Below are 19,955 nucleotides of genomic sequence, written 5' to 3'. Positions count from 1 at the left end.
CGGGAGTGGTGGTGGTGGTGGTGGTGTGATAAATTGGGAGATTGGGATTGACATGTATACACTGATGTGTATAAAATTGATGACTAATAAGAACCTGCTGTATAAAAAAAAAAAAAAAAAAGAGATGCTCCAGTTGCCCAGTGTAGGTCCTTAGAAATATCAGCTAGGGAGTGACTCTGTTCTTTAAACAGGACTGTAGTCTGGTCCATGCCCTGGGCCTAGCCAAGAGACGCAGCATTTCTGGTACTTAGCTGCTCTAGTCATCTGTGAGATCTGTATCATAATGTCATCTTACAGAGAGTTAGGAATGGCTTTTTTGTAGATTGAAAGTTAAAAGGAGCCACAGCCCACCATATTTAGAATAGAGTAAATAAGAAAAGTGTAGGTGTCAGGAAAAAAAAAGTAAGGCCTAGAATTTCTCTTTGACAACGTAATGATCATTTTTATAATGGGATGGAATTGACCTACTAGTTTTGCTACCCTTCACTTTCAGTAAAGGTTGGGATATCAGTTTTACAATAGATCTGCATTCATTGAGGAACGGTTTCCAATGAAAACTCAGTTACTCTGACCTCTTCTGACTTTTGGTCATCTATTTATATTGATCATTTTTATATGTCACAGAATCATCTAGGGATCACCAAAAATGATTTTTAGTTGCTTTATTTACTAATTCCTTATGGAGGATTGAAACCGGTAACTCTGTAATAACCCTAAACTTCTTTAGTTTAAAAATTTTAAGATCAGCATTCCTAGTATTATACATAATTACAGTTCTAGGTATTTTAAGCTAAATGTTGATGTTTATTTTCCTTGGCAACAGTTTTCCCTGTTACCTGTCTCCTTTCAGAGGATGGAGATTAGGAGGCCCAAAGTACTTTTTGACTTTTCCTCACTGTGTAGAATAGAAAAGGGGAGCAGGTTGATGATGTCAAATAGGGTAGAGTTCGTGGTGGGGAATATCATACCCAAATACTGCTGCACCAGATTAGACCAAGGAATTGTAGAGATGTCAATCAAAGTGTGGAATGAGACAGCACAGTGCAAGAGGTGTCAAGCTGGTGAGCAGGGGATCAAGTCTGGCTTGGCAGCCAGGTCACATATCCAGAGTTGGAGTGGATCAGTACTGTACCAGCAGTATACTGCTGCTACTTTGGTAAGTAGAAGAGCCACCTATGAGTGCCTAGATCATAAATGTAGAAACTTAAACTGTCAATACATGTCTCTCTTATTCGAAAACCCAGTAAGCATCATGCCACAGTTTCATTTTAAGTTGACGGAGTCGTAATGGTAGGATGCTTGTGAGTTTGAGTGTGCTGTTGATAGCTGAGAGTCTTGTGTCATGGCTGTTACTAGGAATGATTCTTTTTCATGTCTCTTAAAATACTTTCTACCCATCTTAATTGATAAATTACAATGTTCTGATTAGTTACAGCAGCTTATTTTAAAACATGTACTATTTTCATCCTGAATTTGAGAACATAAGATTTGGTCTTTGAAGTATAGTTCCAGATTTACCAATTTAATGTAATTTTTATTAACTTGACAAAATGATGGCCCAGTTGGGATTCATTCTGAATAGTAGTCCTTGATCTCAAAGTGTTTCATATTTGTGTGAGCTATTAAAAACATAAGACTTTGCTTATAAGAAAGGCCTTTCTTAGAACAATCCTGAATCTTGGAGTCCATGTAGGACTTTTAGCATTATCCTGTCTTTGATGTTTAGTGATAGGGATTGAATTGTCCAACTTGGGTCTCAAGTATCTGCCATCAGTTTTGAAGCTATAAATTTGGGACTCACCAGAATGTTAGAACATTAATCCAGCAAATTGAGCCCATCGAAGACTCCATTTCTGAAAAAGTCACATTGCTTCTGCTCTCAGGGTCCCCAGTCAATTACTCAAATATAAACATTACTAGCTACAGTGCACAGAGAAAATACTACCTCATTTAATCTAGATGTTCATTTACAGTAAGCCCTTTTTCTAGAATTAGGCAAAATGTCAAAATGATCAGTTTAAGTACGTGCTACAGTTCTTGCCTCTAACTGGAGGTGCTAATAAACAGTGAAATCAGATAAGGTAGGTTTTTTCCAAAAATACTTCTAAAAAATTGAAATCAAAGTCAATGATGTAAAACACATATAGGAACTAAGCATGTAATATAAATCAGTGAAACAAGCCATGAGTTTGTTTTATAGTGGAATAATTCTTTTTTAGACACATTTTATTTGCATACTTAATGTGGGAGTATTTACTTACATTCATTTACTTTCTCCCTTTTGTCTGTGCTGTTTTCCCACATTGGTGGGTTTTCTCAGCTCCTCTCTAAGAAAAGTGGAGCAGCCCAGAGCCCCTTAATAAACATACACTGACTTGATCTCAGGGCCATGGAGACCTGAGAGGGAGATGGGGAGAGACCTCATTCCCTAGGTAAGGCGGACATCACTACTCAACTCCAGCTGATCGTCACCACAGAGGGAAGACGGTAAGTCTGAAATGTTCATGTGAAATCTCCCTAGATGTTGGGAATTAAAATAGTTTGGTGGGGGCTTCCCTGGTGGCACAGTGGTTGAAAGTCCGCCTGCCGATGCAGGGGACATGGGTTTGTGCCCCGGTCTGGGACGATCCCACATGCCGCGGAGCGACTGGGCCCGTGAGCCATGGCCACTGAGCCTGCATGTCGGGAGCCTGTGCTCCGCAATGGGAGAGGCCACAACAGTGAGAGGCCCGCGTACGGCAAAAAATAAATAAATAAATAAAATAAAATAGTTTGGTGTCCTTGCTTATATTTTCCTTTCATAGAACTAAAATTTTTAAAAATTAATTTGACTAGCTAAATACTGCATGCATATTTTAAATTCAGGCTTCTAAATACTATGACCAAATTTACTTAAAGAAAACTATTTATTTGAAGAAAAAACTTTACTTGATTAGGACAGAAACCATCACCTTTGAAAACAAGTTATGTAGTTGGTATACTTTGGAACACACAAATAAGTGCAGACATGGACTAATACCTTAAAGTTGAATACAGTGATGTTACTGCAGCCATTCATGCATCTGTCCAGTGGAGAAAATGTGGAGGTATAGGCCTGTGTTGTCACACCTTTTATAGAATTCCACATCTGCACAAGTCTTTAGTTTATAATTACAGTTGTTAATATCATAAAAGAATACATCATTATTCTACCTTTTTTGCGTGTTCTTTTTGTTTTCTTTGTCTTTTTAAAGCAGAGGACAAAATGTCAAACACAGTTTTGTTCAGAGATGCCCAGTTTAGTAGTTTATGCTGGTTAAATTTCCAAGGTAATTGCTTAAATGTCTTACAGAATTTGCCATCCTTTTATAGGTTTATGCTTTTCAGGACAACTGGGTAGGTACATACTTTCATATTAAGTAAAGGATTGGTTTTTTTTTTTTTTTAAGAAGATGTTGGGGTAGGAGTTTATTAATTTATTTTTGCTGTGTTGGGTCTTCGTTTCTGTGTGAGGGCTTTCTCTAGTGGCAAGCGGGGGCCACTCTTCATCGCGGTGCATGGGCCTCTCACTATTGTGGCCTCTCGTTGCGGAACACAGGCTCCAGATGCGCAGGCTCAGTAGTTGTGGCTCACGGGCCTAGTTGCTTCGCGGCATGTGGGATCTTCCCAGACCAGGGCTCGAACCCGTGTCCCCTGCATTAGCAGGCAGATTCTCAACCACTGCGCCACCAGGGAAGCCCCAAGGATTGGTTTTTGATGTAATCATGTTGACTATGATTCAGATAAGCTGCATAGGTGGACGGATTATTTGGCCTTGTTCAAAAAGCAAGGCATATATATATGCATGGTAAATAGGAGCTCAAGATTATAGCTTACTTTTCTACTGCTATGTCTTATGAAATAAAAATGTTAAAGCATATAAGCATGATTAAGAATATTGTATTTATAAAAATAATTCCAAAGCAAAATTTAAGAAAATATAAGCACATGTAAGCTTGTCAGCCAACTGACTTCCTAAATTTTAAATCCCACCCACGTCCTTGAGATGATACTGACAGGAGATTGGGTCAGAATGGCATTAGAACCTCTTTGGGGAACATTCCCAGTTCTGATTGCTTTCGAGTGATTGCTTCTTAAGTGAAAGATTCCCGTTCCATTTGATAACCTGTCTTTGCGGGCTCATTTAGTTCTGAGTTAATAACCCTGCTGCTCATGCTCTTAGCAATTGGTCTGTGTCATTGACTTTATAAAGGCAGCAGGATGCTTTCTCAGCGTCTACTGTGTGACACATAGTAAGTGCTCAATAAATAAATAATCCTTTACTCTTTGCTTGACTAATAATTGTAAGTAATTCCCAGAGGATTTTTTAATAACCTTCTCTTTTCACTTCTTTTCCCTTCTGTTGTTACTTTCTTGCTGCATAAGAGGAATGTGTTTCTCTAGTAGGGATTTTTTTTCTCTCAAATAACAGAATATCATCTTTGAGGCTGAGGAAACAAAGTAATTTCCACTGACTTACTACTTATCAGTGGACTTACAGAATCAATTTACTTTGGTCTGACTTTAAAGGCATCTGACTCTTTCCCCAGGAACAAATTTTTAAAATACTTGTGCCAGATGCAACCTATTAAAAAAGACAAATTATTTAACCACATCTGTATCACCTTGTTAATAATGGCTTAAGTAAAAAGTTGGACTGTATGCCTCCTATTTGTAACAGTGGACCCAAGGGAGAGTAGATTGCCTGAGAGTGAGGAGAGGACAGGATGGTTGAGGACGGGCACAGGGTGGCTCCCAGGAGTCTTGGGAAACTGCTGCTAGTCGGTAATATTGCCTCAGGGAGAGATGACCTCACCGGGAGGTAGCTGAGTTGCGCACATAGGAAAGTGTCGTCCCCAGGCTACACATTCATTTCCCCAAAACACAACGTGGAAGCAGAGGAGCCCTGGACTTCAGGAGACTGTGGGGCTTTGACACTAGTCATCAGTATGGACCAAAGATAGGAAATCTTACCTGCCAGTCCTATGAAATAGAGATTCTGATTCAGTTAGGTTGATTTTTAAAAAAAATATTTATTTATTTATTTATTTATGGCTGTGTTGGGTCTTTGTTGCTGCGTGTGGGCTTTCTCTAGTTGCGGAGAGTGGGGGCTACTCTTCGTTGCAGTGCGCGGGCTTCTCGTGGTGGCTTCTTGTTGTAGAGCATGGACTCTAGGCGCATGGGCTTTAGTAGTTGTGGCTCACGGGCTCTAGAGCACAGGCTCGGTAGTTGTGGTGCACGGGCTTAGTTGCTCCATGGCATGTGGGATCTTCCCTGACCAGGGATCAAACCTGTGTCCCCTGCATTGGCAGGCAGATTCTTATCTACTACACCACCAGGGAAGCCCCAATTAGGTTAATTTAATTTTTTTTTTTTTTTTTTTTTTTGCGGTACGCGGGCCTCTCAGTGTTGTGGCCTCTCCCGTTGCGGAGCACAGGCTCCGGATGCGCAGGCTCAGCGGCAGTGGCTCACGGGCCTAGCTGCTCTGCGGCATGTGGGATCTTCCCGGACCGGGGCACGAACCTGTGTCCCCTGCATCGGCAGGCGGACTCTCAACCACTGTGCCACCAGGGAAGCCCAATTAGGTTGATTTCTAAAACATGACTTTTTTTTGTACACTAAAGTTTACTGCTGCAAATTTATATCAGTATGCTGAATCTGATTTCCCCGAATTTATAAATGTAATAACCTTTCTGCCAAATAGGCATATTAAGTCCCTAAAACACTGATTGGGTAACATTATTCTAAATCCCATGGGGTATCCTAAAACTATTTTTCAAACATTAATATGTTTCCAAAGAAACAGTTTTCCATGGACCCAGAGGATACCTCAGTTTGAAAAATACTGACTTCAAAGTCTTATTCTGTAAAAGGTCTTAAAATTGAAAATTCTTATCTTGTGTGTTTATAACTGGTAACAATTTTTTTAAATGTCATGAAAATAAAAAGTACACCCTAGAAATTCTTGCACAAGTCATACTAGTGGGATTGGATCTGCAGTCACTATTATAATGATAGTTCCCTAAACTAGACATTAGTCATTTTGCTTCCCAAATTGAGTTTGTTCTTTATGTGATTTAAAACTGGATTTTATTGTATTAAGTTGGGATGACAATGGCTCTGGAAATTATGTTCATGAGGACATACTTTGGGAATTGGGAGAGTTTGGCCTGGACAAGGGACATGACAGGGATACGTGATAGCCTTTGAACTATCTGAAAACTGCCATCAGGTGGAAGAAGAATTCACCTGTGCCCTCAAAAGACAGTTTGCACAAAAAGGGGATATTTCATTAAAACAGTCTGCTAAGTATGATTTTCTAACAGAACTGTTCATAAATGGCTGCTTGGGAAGGAGTAAGCTTCTCATCACTTTTTTTTTCAAGCAGAGGCCAGAAAACATCTGTTAGAGATGATGACTAGGGGATTTCTCTTGCCTTTTCAATTAAGATTTTTTTTCCTTTTTATCCAGGTTATTCAGTATTACATCTTAGGTTTTCAGCAATTATAAATCACACATTTAATTCTCCCCAAAGAATGGTCTTCTCTGGAAGATTACTGACGAAGCTTTTTGGAAGCTTTCAGACACTATAGTGTGTAATGCCTCCTAGAGGAGCTGAAGTTCAATTTCAGATTATCCTTGAACATGATGTAAATTTTGATCCTTACTCCTCATTATTACATTAATAGAGAACCATGTTTCCATCTGACAACATTACAAAAAAGATTAATATACTGTTCCTAATTCTCAACCTACTGTCATTAGGTTAGATTTCTAGGAAGTGAAATCTCTGAAACCATCTTTTTTTTTTTTTTTTTTTTTTTTTGCGGTACGCGGGCCTCTCACCGCTGTGGCCTCTCCCGTCGCAGAGCACAAGCTCCGGACGCGCAGGCTCAGCGGCCATGGCTCACAGGCGCAGCCGCTCTGTGGCATGTGGGATCTTTCCGGACCGGGGCACGAACCCGTGTCCCCTGCATTGGCAGGCGGACTCTCAACCACTGCGCCACCAGGGAAGCCCTGAAACCATCTTTTAACTGGAGCCTTCTATAGCATTTAAAGATGCTTGGTTTTAAGGATATAAATTAAGATTCTCATGGCATGTAGGAGTCCGATTAGTCCTACTTTTCATGATCCTTAGCAAGTTTAATTTAAAAACCTAATAAAATAATAACGGCAATGAACTGTGATGCCTGGGTGCCACATTGTGCCAGGGACTGTTCTAAACCTTTTACACTTATTAACCTAATCCTTGAACAACCGAGTAGGAAACCGAGGCACAGAAAGGTTTCTAATTCACCTGTATCACACAGCTGTGTGGTAGAGCTGGTATAGAAATCTGTGTGGTCGGTTCTGGAGCTCATGCTCTTAGCCATTATGTTCTAGTGCCTCTCAAGGTTTGGGGGAAGGCGTGACTGTTTCAAAACACCATGGGTCAACACCATTTTTGGCAAGTGCTCATTCAGGATTCACTGGAGCAGTTCCATTATATATTGGGTTCTTCTACCATTGAAATCGAATCTCTCCATTTGTACTCTGTATTATGTTCCCTTCTGTCCTCCAGGTCTTGTTCTTCTAAGGGTTTTGTTTGTTTGATTGGTTTTGTTTTTTTCTGTTTTCAATCTTCAACATTCTTTAGAGTTGAAGAATGAAAGAGTACTGCCACTATTTTTTTTTCCAGCATAATACTGGACTCTCCACCAGCATTTAAATGTCAAATCATCCCTGCCCGTCCTAAACAACAAAATCCTCCCTTCTGTCTGTGACCCTCTCTCATCCCCTTCTTGAGTTGCCGCCATTCTGCCCCCCATTTCTCAAGCTATTCCAATCTAGCATTTAAGCTCGTTGACCCAGTAAAACTGCTCTCACCAATTCCCCATGACCTTTTTACTAATTTCAACATGTTTTAGTCTTAGCTTGCCTTTGGGAAGCCTGCAACTTGGCTGCCCACCCTCCCTGCACCCCTCTTTTCCCTTGGCTTTGTGACATCCTCTCGCCAGGTTTTTCTTCTTACTTCTCTGGCGCTTCCTTCCCAGTCTCTTCAGGTTTCTGTTTCGCTCTGTCAAGGATTTGCTGTGCTCTCACTACAGTATTGCCCTGTTTTTTTCATCCATTTGTGTAGCTTTTTTTCCCCTCTATATGTAGGTGGCTTGCAAATTTCCAGCCCAGAGTTCTCTCCTGAGCCTCAGACCCCATATATTTAGGTTATATAGTTGATCTCACTTGCATAGCTTACAAGGGACCTCAGCATGTACAGATGTGAACTACTGCCCCTTACCCCTTACACACAGAGAGACACACACACATATGCACAATCTGCTTCAACTCCTGTTTCTTAGGGAATGGTCTCACTGTCTACCTAGCTGCCCAAAGCAGAAATCATTTTCAGACACTTCCTTTTCCCTCACTAACTCCAATTCCTCCCTGTCCCCCTCTGTCAGGTACCCTTATTTTAGTTCAGGCCACCACATGTATCCTCAATGGACTACTCTGAGAGCCGCCTAAATGGGCTCTCTGCTTCTAGTTCTGCCACCTTACACCCCCGAAGTGATCTTCCTAGAGTGTGATATTTTCACTCTTGCTGAAGTCACTGAATGTCTCCAGTTTGCCTTTAGGCTTAAGTCCAAACTCCCCCTTGACTAGGACTCACTCAGTTTTATCTTTTGCCACTTTTTTTCTCCTTAGTAAGTTCCAGTCAACTTTAAACTTAAAATCCTTTAAGTTTATTGAAAGGGTAATATATGCCCTCTCTTACTCGGGGCCTTCATGCATATTTTTCCCTCTTCTGGAATATTTACCAATACTCCCAATGACCTGGCTAATGTCTACTAAATTTTCCAGGTCCCAGCTTCAGTGTAACTACTGTGAAATCTTTACTGACTACACCCTGCCCCCTAGCTAGACTAGGTCAGATATCCCTAGTATATATGCTACATATATATTTGCATATCAGGAATACATATACATACAATATATATATAGCATGTCATGACATTTATGAAACTTTAATTGTAGAGATGGCAGGGATTTGGTTTGTGCTGCTTACTGTTGTCTGTCTCCCCAGTAGAGGGCATAGTGCCTGGCACATAGCAGGTGTGAAATAAATATTTGTTAAGTGAGAACATACTGCCTCTTTGAACAGCACATTCTTTGAGCACCTAATTACTTAGGTTCTTCTTTCAGTTGAGCAGCACCTTGTCACTTCTATTTATTGGTTCTATTTCTGTACCCTTGGGAACACACAGGGCAGTCATTAGACTATCTTTTTATTTTTCTTAAAGTTGTACCCCACTTATAGTTATTATGAAATATTGGCTATATTCCCTGTGTTGTACAGTATATCCTTGTAGTTTATTTTATATGTAGTAGTTTGTACCTGTTAATGCCCTACCCCTACCTTGCTCTCCCCCCATTCCCTTTACCCACTGGTAACCACTAGTTCTCTATATCTGTGAGTCTTTCTTTTTTGTTATATTTACTAGCTTGTTTTAATTTTTAGATTCTACATGTAAGTGATAACATACAGTGTTTATCTTCTCTGACTTATTTCACTAAGCATAATACCTTCCAAGTCCATCTATGTTGTTGCAAATGGCAAAATTTCGTTTTCTTTTTATTGCTGAGTAGTATTTCATCGTATATGTATTCCACATCTTTACCTATTCATCTGTTGATGGACACTTAGGTTGCTTCCTTATCTTGGCTGTTGTAAATAATGCTGCTGTGTACATTGGGGTGCATGTATCTTTTCAACTTAGTGTTTTTGTTTTTTCCAGATATGTACCCAGGAGTGGAATTGCTGGGTCATATGGTAGTTCTATTTTTAGTTTTAGTTTTCCACATTGGCTGCACCAATGTACATTCCCACCAGCAGTGTACAAGGGTTCCCTTTTCTTCACATCCTCGTCAACATTTGTTGTGCCCTTTTCGATGCTAGCCATTCTTTTTTTTTTTAAATCTTTATTGGAGTATAATTGCTTCACAATACTGTGCTATTTTCTGTTGCACAACAAAGCAAATCAGACATATGCATACATATGTCCCCATATCCCCTCCCTCTTGAGCCTCCCTCCCATCCTCCCTATCCCACCCCTCTAGGTCATCACAAAGCACCGAGCCGATCTCCCTATGCTATGCTGCTGCTTCCCACCACCTAACTGTTTTACATTTGGTAGTGTATATATGTCGATGCTACTCTCACTTCGCCCAAGCTTCCCCCTCCCACCCCACGTCCTCAAGTCCATTCTCTATGTCTGCCTCTTTATTCCTGCCCGGCAACTAGGCTCATCAGTACCATTTTTTTTTTTTAATTCCATATATATGTGTTAGCACATGGTATTTGTTTTTCTCTGACTTACTTCACTCTGTATGACAGACTCTAGGTCCATCCACCTCACTACAAATAACTCAATTTCGTTCCTTTTTATGGCTAATATTCCACTGTATATATGTGTCACACCTTCTTTATGCATTCATCTGTTGATGGACACTTAGGTTGCTTCCATGTCCTGGCTATTATAAATAGTGCTTCAATGAACATTGTGGTACATGACTCTTTTTGAATTATGGTTTTTTCAGGGTATACACCCGGTAGTGGGATTACTGGGTCGTATGGTAGCTCTATTTTTATTTTTTTAAGGAATCTCCATACTGTTCTCCATAGTGGCTGTATCAATTTACATTCCCACCAACAGTGCAAGAGGGTTCCCTTTTCTCCACACCCTCTCTCCAGTATTTACTATTTGTAGATTTTTTGATAATGGCTATTCTGACTGGTGTGAGGTGATACCTCATTGTAGTTTTGATTTGCATTTCTCTAATAGTGATGTTGAGCACCTTTTCATGTGTCTTTGGCCATCTGTATATCTTCCTTGGTGAAATGTCTATTTAGGTCTTCCACCCACTTTTTAACTGGATTGTTTGTTTTATTGATATTGAGCTGCATGAGCTGTTTGTATATTTTGGAGATTAATCCTTTGTCTGTTGTTTCATTGGCAAATATTTTCTCCCATTCTGAGGGTTGTTTTTTTGTCTTGTTTATGAGGCTAGCCACTCTAACAGGTGTGATATCTCATTGTGGTTTTGATTTGCATTTCTCTGACGATTAATGATGTTGAGCGTCTTTTCATGTGCCTGTTGGCCATCTGTATGTCTTGGAAAAATGTCTATTCAGGTCTTCTTCCCATTTTTTTAGTTTTTTTTAAAAATTTATTTATTTATTTTTGGTTACATTGGGTCTTTGTTGCTGTGCAGAGGCTTTCTCTAGTTGTGGCGAGTGGGGGCTACTCTTTGTTGAGGTGTGCAGGCTTCTCATTGTGCTGGCTTGTTGTGGAGCACAGGCTCTAGGCACGTGGGCTTCAGTAGTTGTGACACTCGGGCTCAGTAGTTGTGGCTTGCGGGCTCTAGAGTGCAGGCTCAGTAGTTGTGGCGCATGGGCTTAGTTGCTCCACGGTGTGTGGGATCTTCCCAGACCAGGGATTGAACCTGTGTCTTCTGCATTGGCAGGTGGATTTGTAACCACTGTACCACCAGGGAAGTCCTGGGTTGTTTGTTTTTTTGATGTTGTATGAGCTGTTTATACATTTTGTATGTTAATCCCTTATCGGTTATATCATTTGCAAATATTTTCTGCCGTTCAGTAGTTGTCTTTTCGTTTTGTTTATGGTTTCCTTTGCTGTGCAAAAGCTTTTAAATTTAATTAGGTCCCATTTGTGTTTTTGCTTTTATTTCCTTTACTTCAGGAGACAGATACAAAAATGTATTGCTACAATTTATGTCAAAAAGCATTCTGCGTATGTTTTCTTCTAGGAGATTTATGGTTTCTGGTCTTACATTTAGCTGTGTAATACATTTTGAGTTTATTTTTGTATATGGTGTTAAAGAATGTTCTCATTTCATTCTTTTACATGTAGCTGTCTTGTTTTCTCAGCATTATTGAAAAGATCGTCTTTTCCTCATTGTATATTTTTGCCTACTTTGTCATAGATTAATTGCATAAGTGTGTGGGTTTATTTCTGGGCTGCTTTGTTCCATTGCTATGTGTCTGTTTTTGTGCCAGTACTGTACTGTTTTGACTGCTGTAGCTTTGTAGTATAGTCTGAAGTAAGGGACCATAATTCCTCCAGTTCTTTTCTTCTTTCTCAAGATTGTTTGGGCTCTTTGGAGTCTTTTGTGTTTCCATACAAATTTTAAAATTATTTGCTCTACTTCTGTGAAAAATGCCCTTGGTATTTTGATAGGGATTGCACTGAACCTGTAGATTGCCCCAGGTAGTATAGTCATTTTAACAATATTAATTCTTCCAACCCATGAACACAGTATATCTTTCCATCTGTTTGTGTTGTCCTTAATTTCTTTCGTCAGTGTCTTATAGATTTCCAAGTACATGTCTTAGGTAGGTTTATTCCTAGGTATTTTATTCTTTTTGATGCGATTGTAAATGGTATTATTTCCTTAATTTCTCTGTTTGTTATTAGTATATAGAAATGCAACAGATTTCTCTGTATTAATTTTGTACCCTCCAACTTTACTGAATTCATTGATGAGCTCTAGTAGTTTTTTTGTGACATCTTTAGGATTTTCTTCCTATAGTGTGATATCTGCAAACAGTGACAGTTTTACTGCTTCCTTTCCAATTTGGATTTCTTTTATTTCTTTTTCTTGTCTGATTGATGTGGCTATGACTTCCAGCGCTGTTGAATGAAAGTGGTAAGAGTGGGCACACAAGAGTTCCTGATATTAGAGGAAATGCTTTCAGCTTTTCATCGTGAGTATGATGTTAGCTGCGAGCTTGTCATATATGGCTTTTATTTTGTTGAGGTATGTTCCCTCTTTGCCCACTTTCTGGAGAGTTTTTATCATAAATGGATGTTGAATTTCGTCTAAAGCTTTTTCTGCATCTGTTGAGATGATCACGTGGTTTTTATTCTTCAGTTTGTTAATGTGGAGTATCACACTGATTGATTTGTGGATATTGAAAAATCTTTGTATCCTTGGAATAAATCCCACTTGATCATGGTATATTATCCTTTTAATTTATTGTTGGATTTGGTTTGCCAATATTTTGTTGAGGATTTTTGCATCTATGTTCATCAGTGACATTGGCCTGTAATTTCCTTTTTTTGATATTTTCATCTGGTTTTGGTATCAGGGTGATGCTGGCCTCATAGAGTAAGTTTGGAAGTGTTCCTTCCTCTGCAACTTTTTGGAATAGTTTTAGAAGGATAGGCGTTAACTCTTATCTGAACCTTTGGTAGAATTCACCTGAGAAGTCATTTGGTCCTGAACTTTTCTTTGTTAGGAGTTGTTTTTTTTTGTTTTTTTTTTTAATATTACTGATTCAATTTCATTACTGGTAATTGGTCTGTTCATGTTTTCTGTTTCTTCCTAGTTCAGCCGTGGGAGACTGTACTTTTTTAGGAATTTGTCCATTTCTTCTAAGTTGTCCATTGTATTGGCATATAGTTGTCCTTAGTAATCTCTTATGATCCTATGTATTTCTGTGGTGTTGGTTGTAACTAATTTTGTGTTTGATTTTATTGATTTGGGCCCTCTTTTTTCTTGATGAGTCTGAGAAAGAAATTTCAATTGTTTTACCTTTTCCTAGCCCAGGTCTGGGTCACAAGGTGACTGACTGCAGAACCCCAGGGGCCCTGTGGCTAATGCTGGCTCACTGGTGGGTGGAGTCAGGGTCCAGGAGACCCCGTGCACATTTGCCCACCCACTGGTCGGTAAAGCCAGCTCCTGGGGCTAGTGCTGGCCTACTGGAGGGCAGAAACAGGTCCTGGAGTCTGGATGCAGGGCCCAGGTGTCCCAGAGCTGGTGTCAGATGGCTGGGGGTTGGGGTTGGTTCCTGACACAGTTGGGTGTGGGGTCTGGGGGATCCTGAAGCTTCTGTTAGCTTGGTAGTGGGTGGGCCAGGTATGTAGAGCTGCGGTTTTCTTTTGGCTGGTGTCTGCCCTCTGGTGGATAGGGCTGGGTCCTGGGGTCTCTGGCTGGAGAGCCCTGGGCTGTCCCAGGGATATTGCCTGTGGTCTGCTGTGTAGGGCTGGGCCCTGAGCCCTGTGGTGGCAGGGCTTTGCACAGAGGGTCTTCAATCAGCCTGTCTCCCTGTGGGTGGGCCTGTGTTCCCATGCAGTTAGTTACTTGACCTGAGGCATCCCAGCACTGGCACCCACAGGCTGTTGAGTGGGGCAGGGCTGGGTCCTGAGGCTGATAAGCTAGAGGGATGGTTCCAAAATGGCACTTGCCAGCACCAGTGTCCACCTGGTAGAACAAGCTCCCCAAAATGACTGCCACCAGTGTCTGTGTCTCCAGGGGAGCTGCAGATGCCTCCTGACTCTCTGGGAGACTTTTCAAGATCAGCAAGTAGGCCTAACCCAGGCTCCTATCAAATTACTGCTTCTGCCCTGGGTCCCGGAGCAGGTGAGGTTTTGTGTGCACTCTTAGAAAGTGGAGTTACTATTTCCTCAGCCCTCTGGGACTCCTGAAAGTAAGCCCCACTGGCCTTCAAAATCAAATGCTCTGGGGGCTCATCTTCCCAGTCCAGGACTCCTGGGCTGGGGAGCCCGACATGAGGCTCAGACCTCTCACTCCTTTGGGAGAAACTCTGCAATTGTAATTATTCTCCGATTTGTGGGTTGCCCACCTGGAGTTATGAGACTTGTTTGTATCATGACTCCGCCCCTCCTACCCATCTCCCTGTGGTTCCTTTTTATCTTTAGTTGTATATCTTTCCTGGTAGGTTCTGTGTTTTTGCATCAATGGTTGTTCTGCAAATAGTGTTTTTGTTGTGCATGTGAGAGGTGGTGAGTTCAGGATCTTTCTACTCTGCCATCTTGGCTGATCTGATTCATTAGACTGTCTTCAAGTGAATTAAGGAATGTGGTCTGGGCTTCTGTTTCACACATTGTATGGTGCCTAGAACTGAACACTCACCTCAGAGTGGAGTGGGATCATCGCTATACTTACTTGACAGGCAGGCAGTCCTTGTAAAAAAGGACTCATCCCACTGAACGTTCATGTTGACAAACCTACATTTCTTTTTTTTTTAATAAATTTATTTTTATTTATTTTTGGCTGCATTGGGTCTTCATTGCTGCGCGTGGGTTTTTCTGTAGTTGTGGTGAGTGGGGGCTACTCTTCAGTGTAGTGTGTGGGCTTCTCATTGCGGTGGCTTCTCTTGTTGCAGAGCACGGGCTCTAGGCGTACGGGCTTCAGTAGTTGTGGCACGTGGGCTGTAGAGTGCAGGCTCAGTAGTTGCGGTGCACGGGCATAGCTGCTCCGTGGCATGTGGGATCTTCCCAGACCAAGGCTCGAACCCGTGTCCCCTGCATTGGCAGATGGGTTCTTAACCACTCGGCCACCAGGGAAGCCCCACATATTGGAGAACTTTTAAATTGCCTTTCTCAAGTACACTGTCTCTGACATTGCTTATATTTATTTATTTACCTAATTCTCCTCAACTCCCCCCCAAAATATTTAGTTTTTAGTGATCCATCCAAACAATGTTTTCCAAGACGCTTTAACTACTACCCTTATTTCTTTTTAAAATCTCAAAATACCTAAATAATGAATTCTGTCTGCTGAGTAAGAGCATATGAAGTGATTTATTGACCTGGTTAAGATCCATTATATACAGGTAGAAACCATCAAAATTGTACAGGGAACCATTAAGAATATTGATAAAGACAGTTTTACAGATAAAATGACAACTGGAAAATAGTTTTAACATACATAACATATAATTATGAAAAAAATATAGAACACAAATTGTTCTACCAAATAGATTCCAAGGTTATTTAAAAGTCTGCTATGCAAACTTTAAGTTGAAAAATGTGTTCAATGGGGTTACATGGTTTTAAAAAAATTAAGCATAATGTAAAAATTAAGTTGTTTTTTTCCTCACTGCAAATGGGAGAGGAACCAAAACTTTTTACTCCAAATCTATACATTTTGAAAAATAATTTATATGTCTAGCACAAAGAAAGAAAATTGAGAATGTTTACAGTTCTGTAAACTATGCCTTTCAAGAAATGCAAACTGCATCAGTTTTAACAGGTAAAAATTGTGCAATCAGAAATAGACTGTTCCCTTTAAGGTACAATTGTACCTTCATTGGCTTTATACCTGAGCACCAAAGCTGTAGTTCTAAATGCCGTCTTGGAAAGCTATTCTGAAAATGAGTAAGAAATCAAAACTAGCCTGTTATTGTCAGGAGAATTAGGCACCAAGAAGGAGATTATCTCCTTAGAAATGCAGTATTAACAATAGAGAAGTTTCAATTAATTAAGCAGCTGACAGATCTCCTTGTGAACACAGCAAAGGAAATCCATATAGGATGATCCTCCATAAAGTCCTTTGTCTTCTACCAGGAACTGTCGGAAAACCATTTCTGGCTGTTCTCGCTGCTTTACTATCGTGAGCTAGGAAAAAAAACAAGTTAGCTGGTTATAAACATTTTCTGAATGTGGCTAAATTTTGTATCCTTCAATTTCACCAAAATTACATAATGTCCACTGTCTGTGAGGCCTTGGAGGATGATAGGAAAGTGCCTATTATCCAGAGTGGAGAGAGGCAATAACCCCAAAACCACAAAAACCAAGACATACAATTAATTGTAAGTGGCAACAATGAAACATAAGCCGAGTGCTACGGGAAAGGCTTCACAATGTAGTGACTGTACCGAACCTTAAAGGACAGGGTGGGATTTCCTTAAGGAGGTGGGGGCTGAGCTAGCATTCCATGCGGGGACCACATACAAAAGACACAGTCCTGCCTGGTATGTAAACTAGCCCACACTTCTGAGAGGCAATGGGAGGTAATGCCTTTGGGTTTTTGTAGGGAATGTGATCCAGTGAAGGTGTTTAAGAACTGGTTATGGTGCCTAGAATGCACTGGGGAGATGAGGGAAACCAGACAGGAAGCAGTCGGAAGCATCTAGGTGGGAGATGATCAGGATCTGAATTAGGCAGTGTAGGTGCAAAGGAAGTGGATGAAAGAGAAAATGTAAAGTTCTTCAACCACTAAAATTAATAAATTAATTCTTCAAAAATATTCAGAACAATTTTTACACTGATTACATGTGGAAATGATAATATTTTGGATATACCAGATTAATAAAATCCATTATCAAAATGGATTTTTTACATTTGAATTGTGGCTACTACCAAGTATAGAATTGCATGTGCAGCTTACATTATTGGACGGTGCTGCTCTAGAGGAAGAGGCACGTGGAGAAGAAACCCAGAAGAGGGTAGTCCGTCATGAATACTCTGAGCCCTTCTACTTACTGCCTCCTTACTCACTCCTGTTTCAGGAATTCAGAGCAGATAATCAGAACGAATTTGATATCTGTTGAGCCATGAGCGTGGTTAATGGAGCCACACATGCAAATCACTGTCTCCACCTGCCTCCTGTATAATTCAGAAGAGCCAGGACATCATCTTACTTCCTTTCACGTGCGGAATCACCCAAAGGGCCTGCAGCTACTAGCTTCACGCCAGCTGCAGCGAGGAAGGTTTGTTACATATTGGCTGGGAGGGCCCAGCCCTCCCTACTGCTGCTTTATATAGGCTTTTTTTTTTTAATCAAGTAGAATAATGTTGTCAACATGGCTTGCTTTTTTTCCTTTGTGTTATTTTGGCCAGGGCCTTAGGCTGATAAACTCTGAACCAACCCTGAACTAATAATAATAACAACTGCTGCTACCATTACAAGCCAGCTAATTCTATGTGGATATGGACACGTGTGATGTCTTGGCCTGTTAGTGCCAAGCCCTGGGAGCTGACACTGGAACAGCTGTGTGGATAGTCATATTCCACTCTGACATGGGGAAAGAAACGAACCCCTTCATGGAAACATCTCCAAAGGAGTTTAAGATGTGCATCCTGGTGAGCCTGAAACCAAGGCAGTTTTCTCTTTTCTTGTGTTTTCTCCACCTTTCACCAGGTAACACTAAGACCTCTGCCATTGTCCATTATCGGCAACAGCAGTGTGGGTCCAGCCTCATTGTGGGTCCAAAACCTCAACATTTTGATTTTCATGTGGTACTCACTGTAAAACCTTCTCTGATGAATGCATCTGGCCATCATGTGAAGTGGGAAATAGAATGGGGAATGAATTTCGGCCTTGGGGGAAACTCAACTATAAGGTAAAGTAATTAATATCCTGCTCTACCATTTGAGTCTCTACAAAGTTGGACCACCCAGCACTTGTTGGTGGAAGGTCTCAGGGAATTGCATTTATAGAAGTGTGGGATATGCTGTCTTGACATGCTAGTGGTCTTCTCCTCAAGGGGATTTTCAGATGATACCCTGAAAATGTCAAGGATTTTACAAACAACAGGTAAGTTTGCCACTGGTACATAAAAAAATCTGATTAAGCATTCAAGCTAAAATTATTTTATTACACAATTGCTTATATTTTATTTACATATCATATTTAGAGCTTACCCCAGATATTTTAGTAACCAAAGCTGACATGACCTTGATAAGGAGTTACTGGAGCAGGTGGGAGAAAGCAGAGGAGAGGAAAGGGTTTTTTTTCCCCCTGGAAGGAGGGGCTACTGAGCACAAGGATGATCCCCATGTTTAGTTTGGCCTCTTCTCTGCAAATGGGGTCAACTGTGGAGATGCAGTTGCTGCTGCTGGGACAAAGGTGGATCATCCTTGCTGTGCATTCTGAGTACCAGCGGTCTTCAATTTGTGTTTCATAAGACCCTAAGATTTCATTACATGTCTCCAGGGTGTTCAGAGAGTGAAGAACATGTTTATTTTGAACCTTCTCTGCCATCTCTAGGTCCTGTCCTAAAACTGAACCCAAGTAGTGATGTAAAAACAGTTCTGGAAAGGTTGTCCTTTCCAGAGATTATAGAGATTATAAAGCTCTATATTAGTTCAAATTTCCTAAGTTCTACCCAAAGTTGATGTTTGCATGCGTGAGTATCAATGGTAAAGAATGTTGACGTAAACTGATATCACATTTATGTTTCAGGGGAAAAATAGCCCCATAATATCCTGGCTCCTATATAGGCCTGCCTTCAGGTGAGTGTCCTGTACCTCTGCAGGAAGTAGTACAGTAATAGACCACTGTCATCTGTACATTCCAAACTCCAGGAGATTCTAATATTGAGCTTGAGAAGGAAGACAGAGGCGAGTACATGGGATTTAGCGACAAGGCATAATTTTCCTGAGATACAGACATTTTAAACTCCTCCTCAAACTCAAAAAGGAGTCCTTAGACGGACTAGAATAGCAAAACTTTTCAGAGATAATAAATCAAAAATTATAAAATCCAAATATAACAAATGTTCTAAGTAATTTTAAGCACTGATGGAAAAATCATTTCAAAGCCTGTTAATATTATCAATTGTTTCTAAGTTAATACTTAGTAAGATGACCCATGGTTAACCCATAGTGATAGCTGTTTATTTTTATATGTTTGTGATTGACAAGTAGGTAGATATACTTAGAGGTTAATGTGAGTTTTCTATCAAAAAATCATGTTATAAAAATACAGGACATGCATTTTAAAAGTTTGTAAGGAAATTTTTTTAAAAAGACTTGAAAAAGGGAAAAAATAAAATCTCATTCTTACCTTCATTGAATATGGCCGCTTTTGTTGGATAATACCCATTATCATTCTGAGTGTTTGTGAGTATGGGTTTCCCAGCTCAGGCAATGATGTCTAAATTTAAGAAATTCAAGTTTAAGTTTCAGTACAATTTCTGACATTTAGATAGAAGCAGAATGAGATTACTAGAATGTTAAAGTTAAAAAACATCTTTCTAAACCATATACTGAACTCTTGGCTTAGTTCATTTACCTAAAAACCAAAAATATGAAAAAATGTACTAAAAATTATTCATATGTATCAGCATGCATTTCCACCAATGAACTCTCTTTTGAAAATAAAAATCCTTCCCTGGAACTTGACACATG

The 19,955-nt window shown here is 40.2% G+C and overlaps 2 protein-coding genes across 4 annotated transcripts in view; one reads left to right on the top strand and one right to left on the bottom strand.

Moving 5' to 3' along the window:
• The window catches only part of METTL14 (methyltransferase 14, N6-adenosine-methyltransferase non-catalytic subunit), a 56,632-nt gene extending 37,029 nt beyond the window's left edge, over positions 1-19,603 (top strand). The window contains exons 12-14 of one of the 2 annotated variants that reach the window (XM_079919972.1): positions 2,321-2,487; positions 17,333-17,533; positions 17,965-19,603. The gene's annotated coding sequence lies outside the window, so the exon portion shown is untranslated. Of the gene's footprint in view, positions 1-2,320; positions 2,488-17,332; positions 17,534-17,663 lie in introns of both variants that reach the window. The other variant, XM_079919971.1, reaches the window with a different exon arrangement.
• SEC24D (SEC24 homolog D, COPII coat complex component) overlaps positions 10,162-19,955 on the bottom strand; it is a 116,828-nt gene continuing 107,034 nt past the window's right edge. For both annotated transcript variants that reach the window (XM_079919963.1, XM_079919964.1), the window contains exons 22-23: positions 19,612-19,701; positions 10,162-16,439 (exon numbers count right to left, since the gene is read on the bottom strand). In XM_079919963.1, the coding sequence (XP_079776089.1) occupies positions 16,299-16,439; positions 19,612-19,701 (231 nt within the window). In that variant the 3' untranslated portion in view covers positions 10,162-16,298. The remainder of the gene's footprint in view (positions 16,440-19,611; positions 19,702-19,955) is intronic.

This window comes from Stenella coeruleoalba (genome assembly GCF_951394435.1).
Source record: "Stenella coeruleoalba genome assembly, chromosome: 4".
In the NCBI taxonomy this organism is placed as follows: Eukaryota; Metazoa; Chordata; class Mammalia; order Artiodactyla; family Delphinidae; genus Stenella; species Stenella coeruleoalba.
The sequence above is the reverse complement of the archived record's forward strand: the minus strand, read 5'-3'. Positions and strand labels throughout refer to the sequence as shown.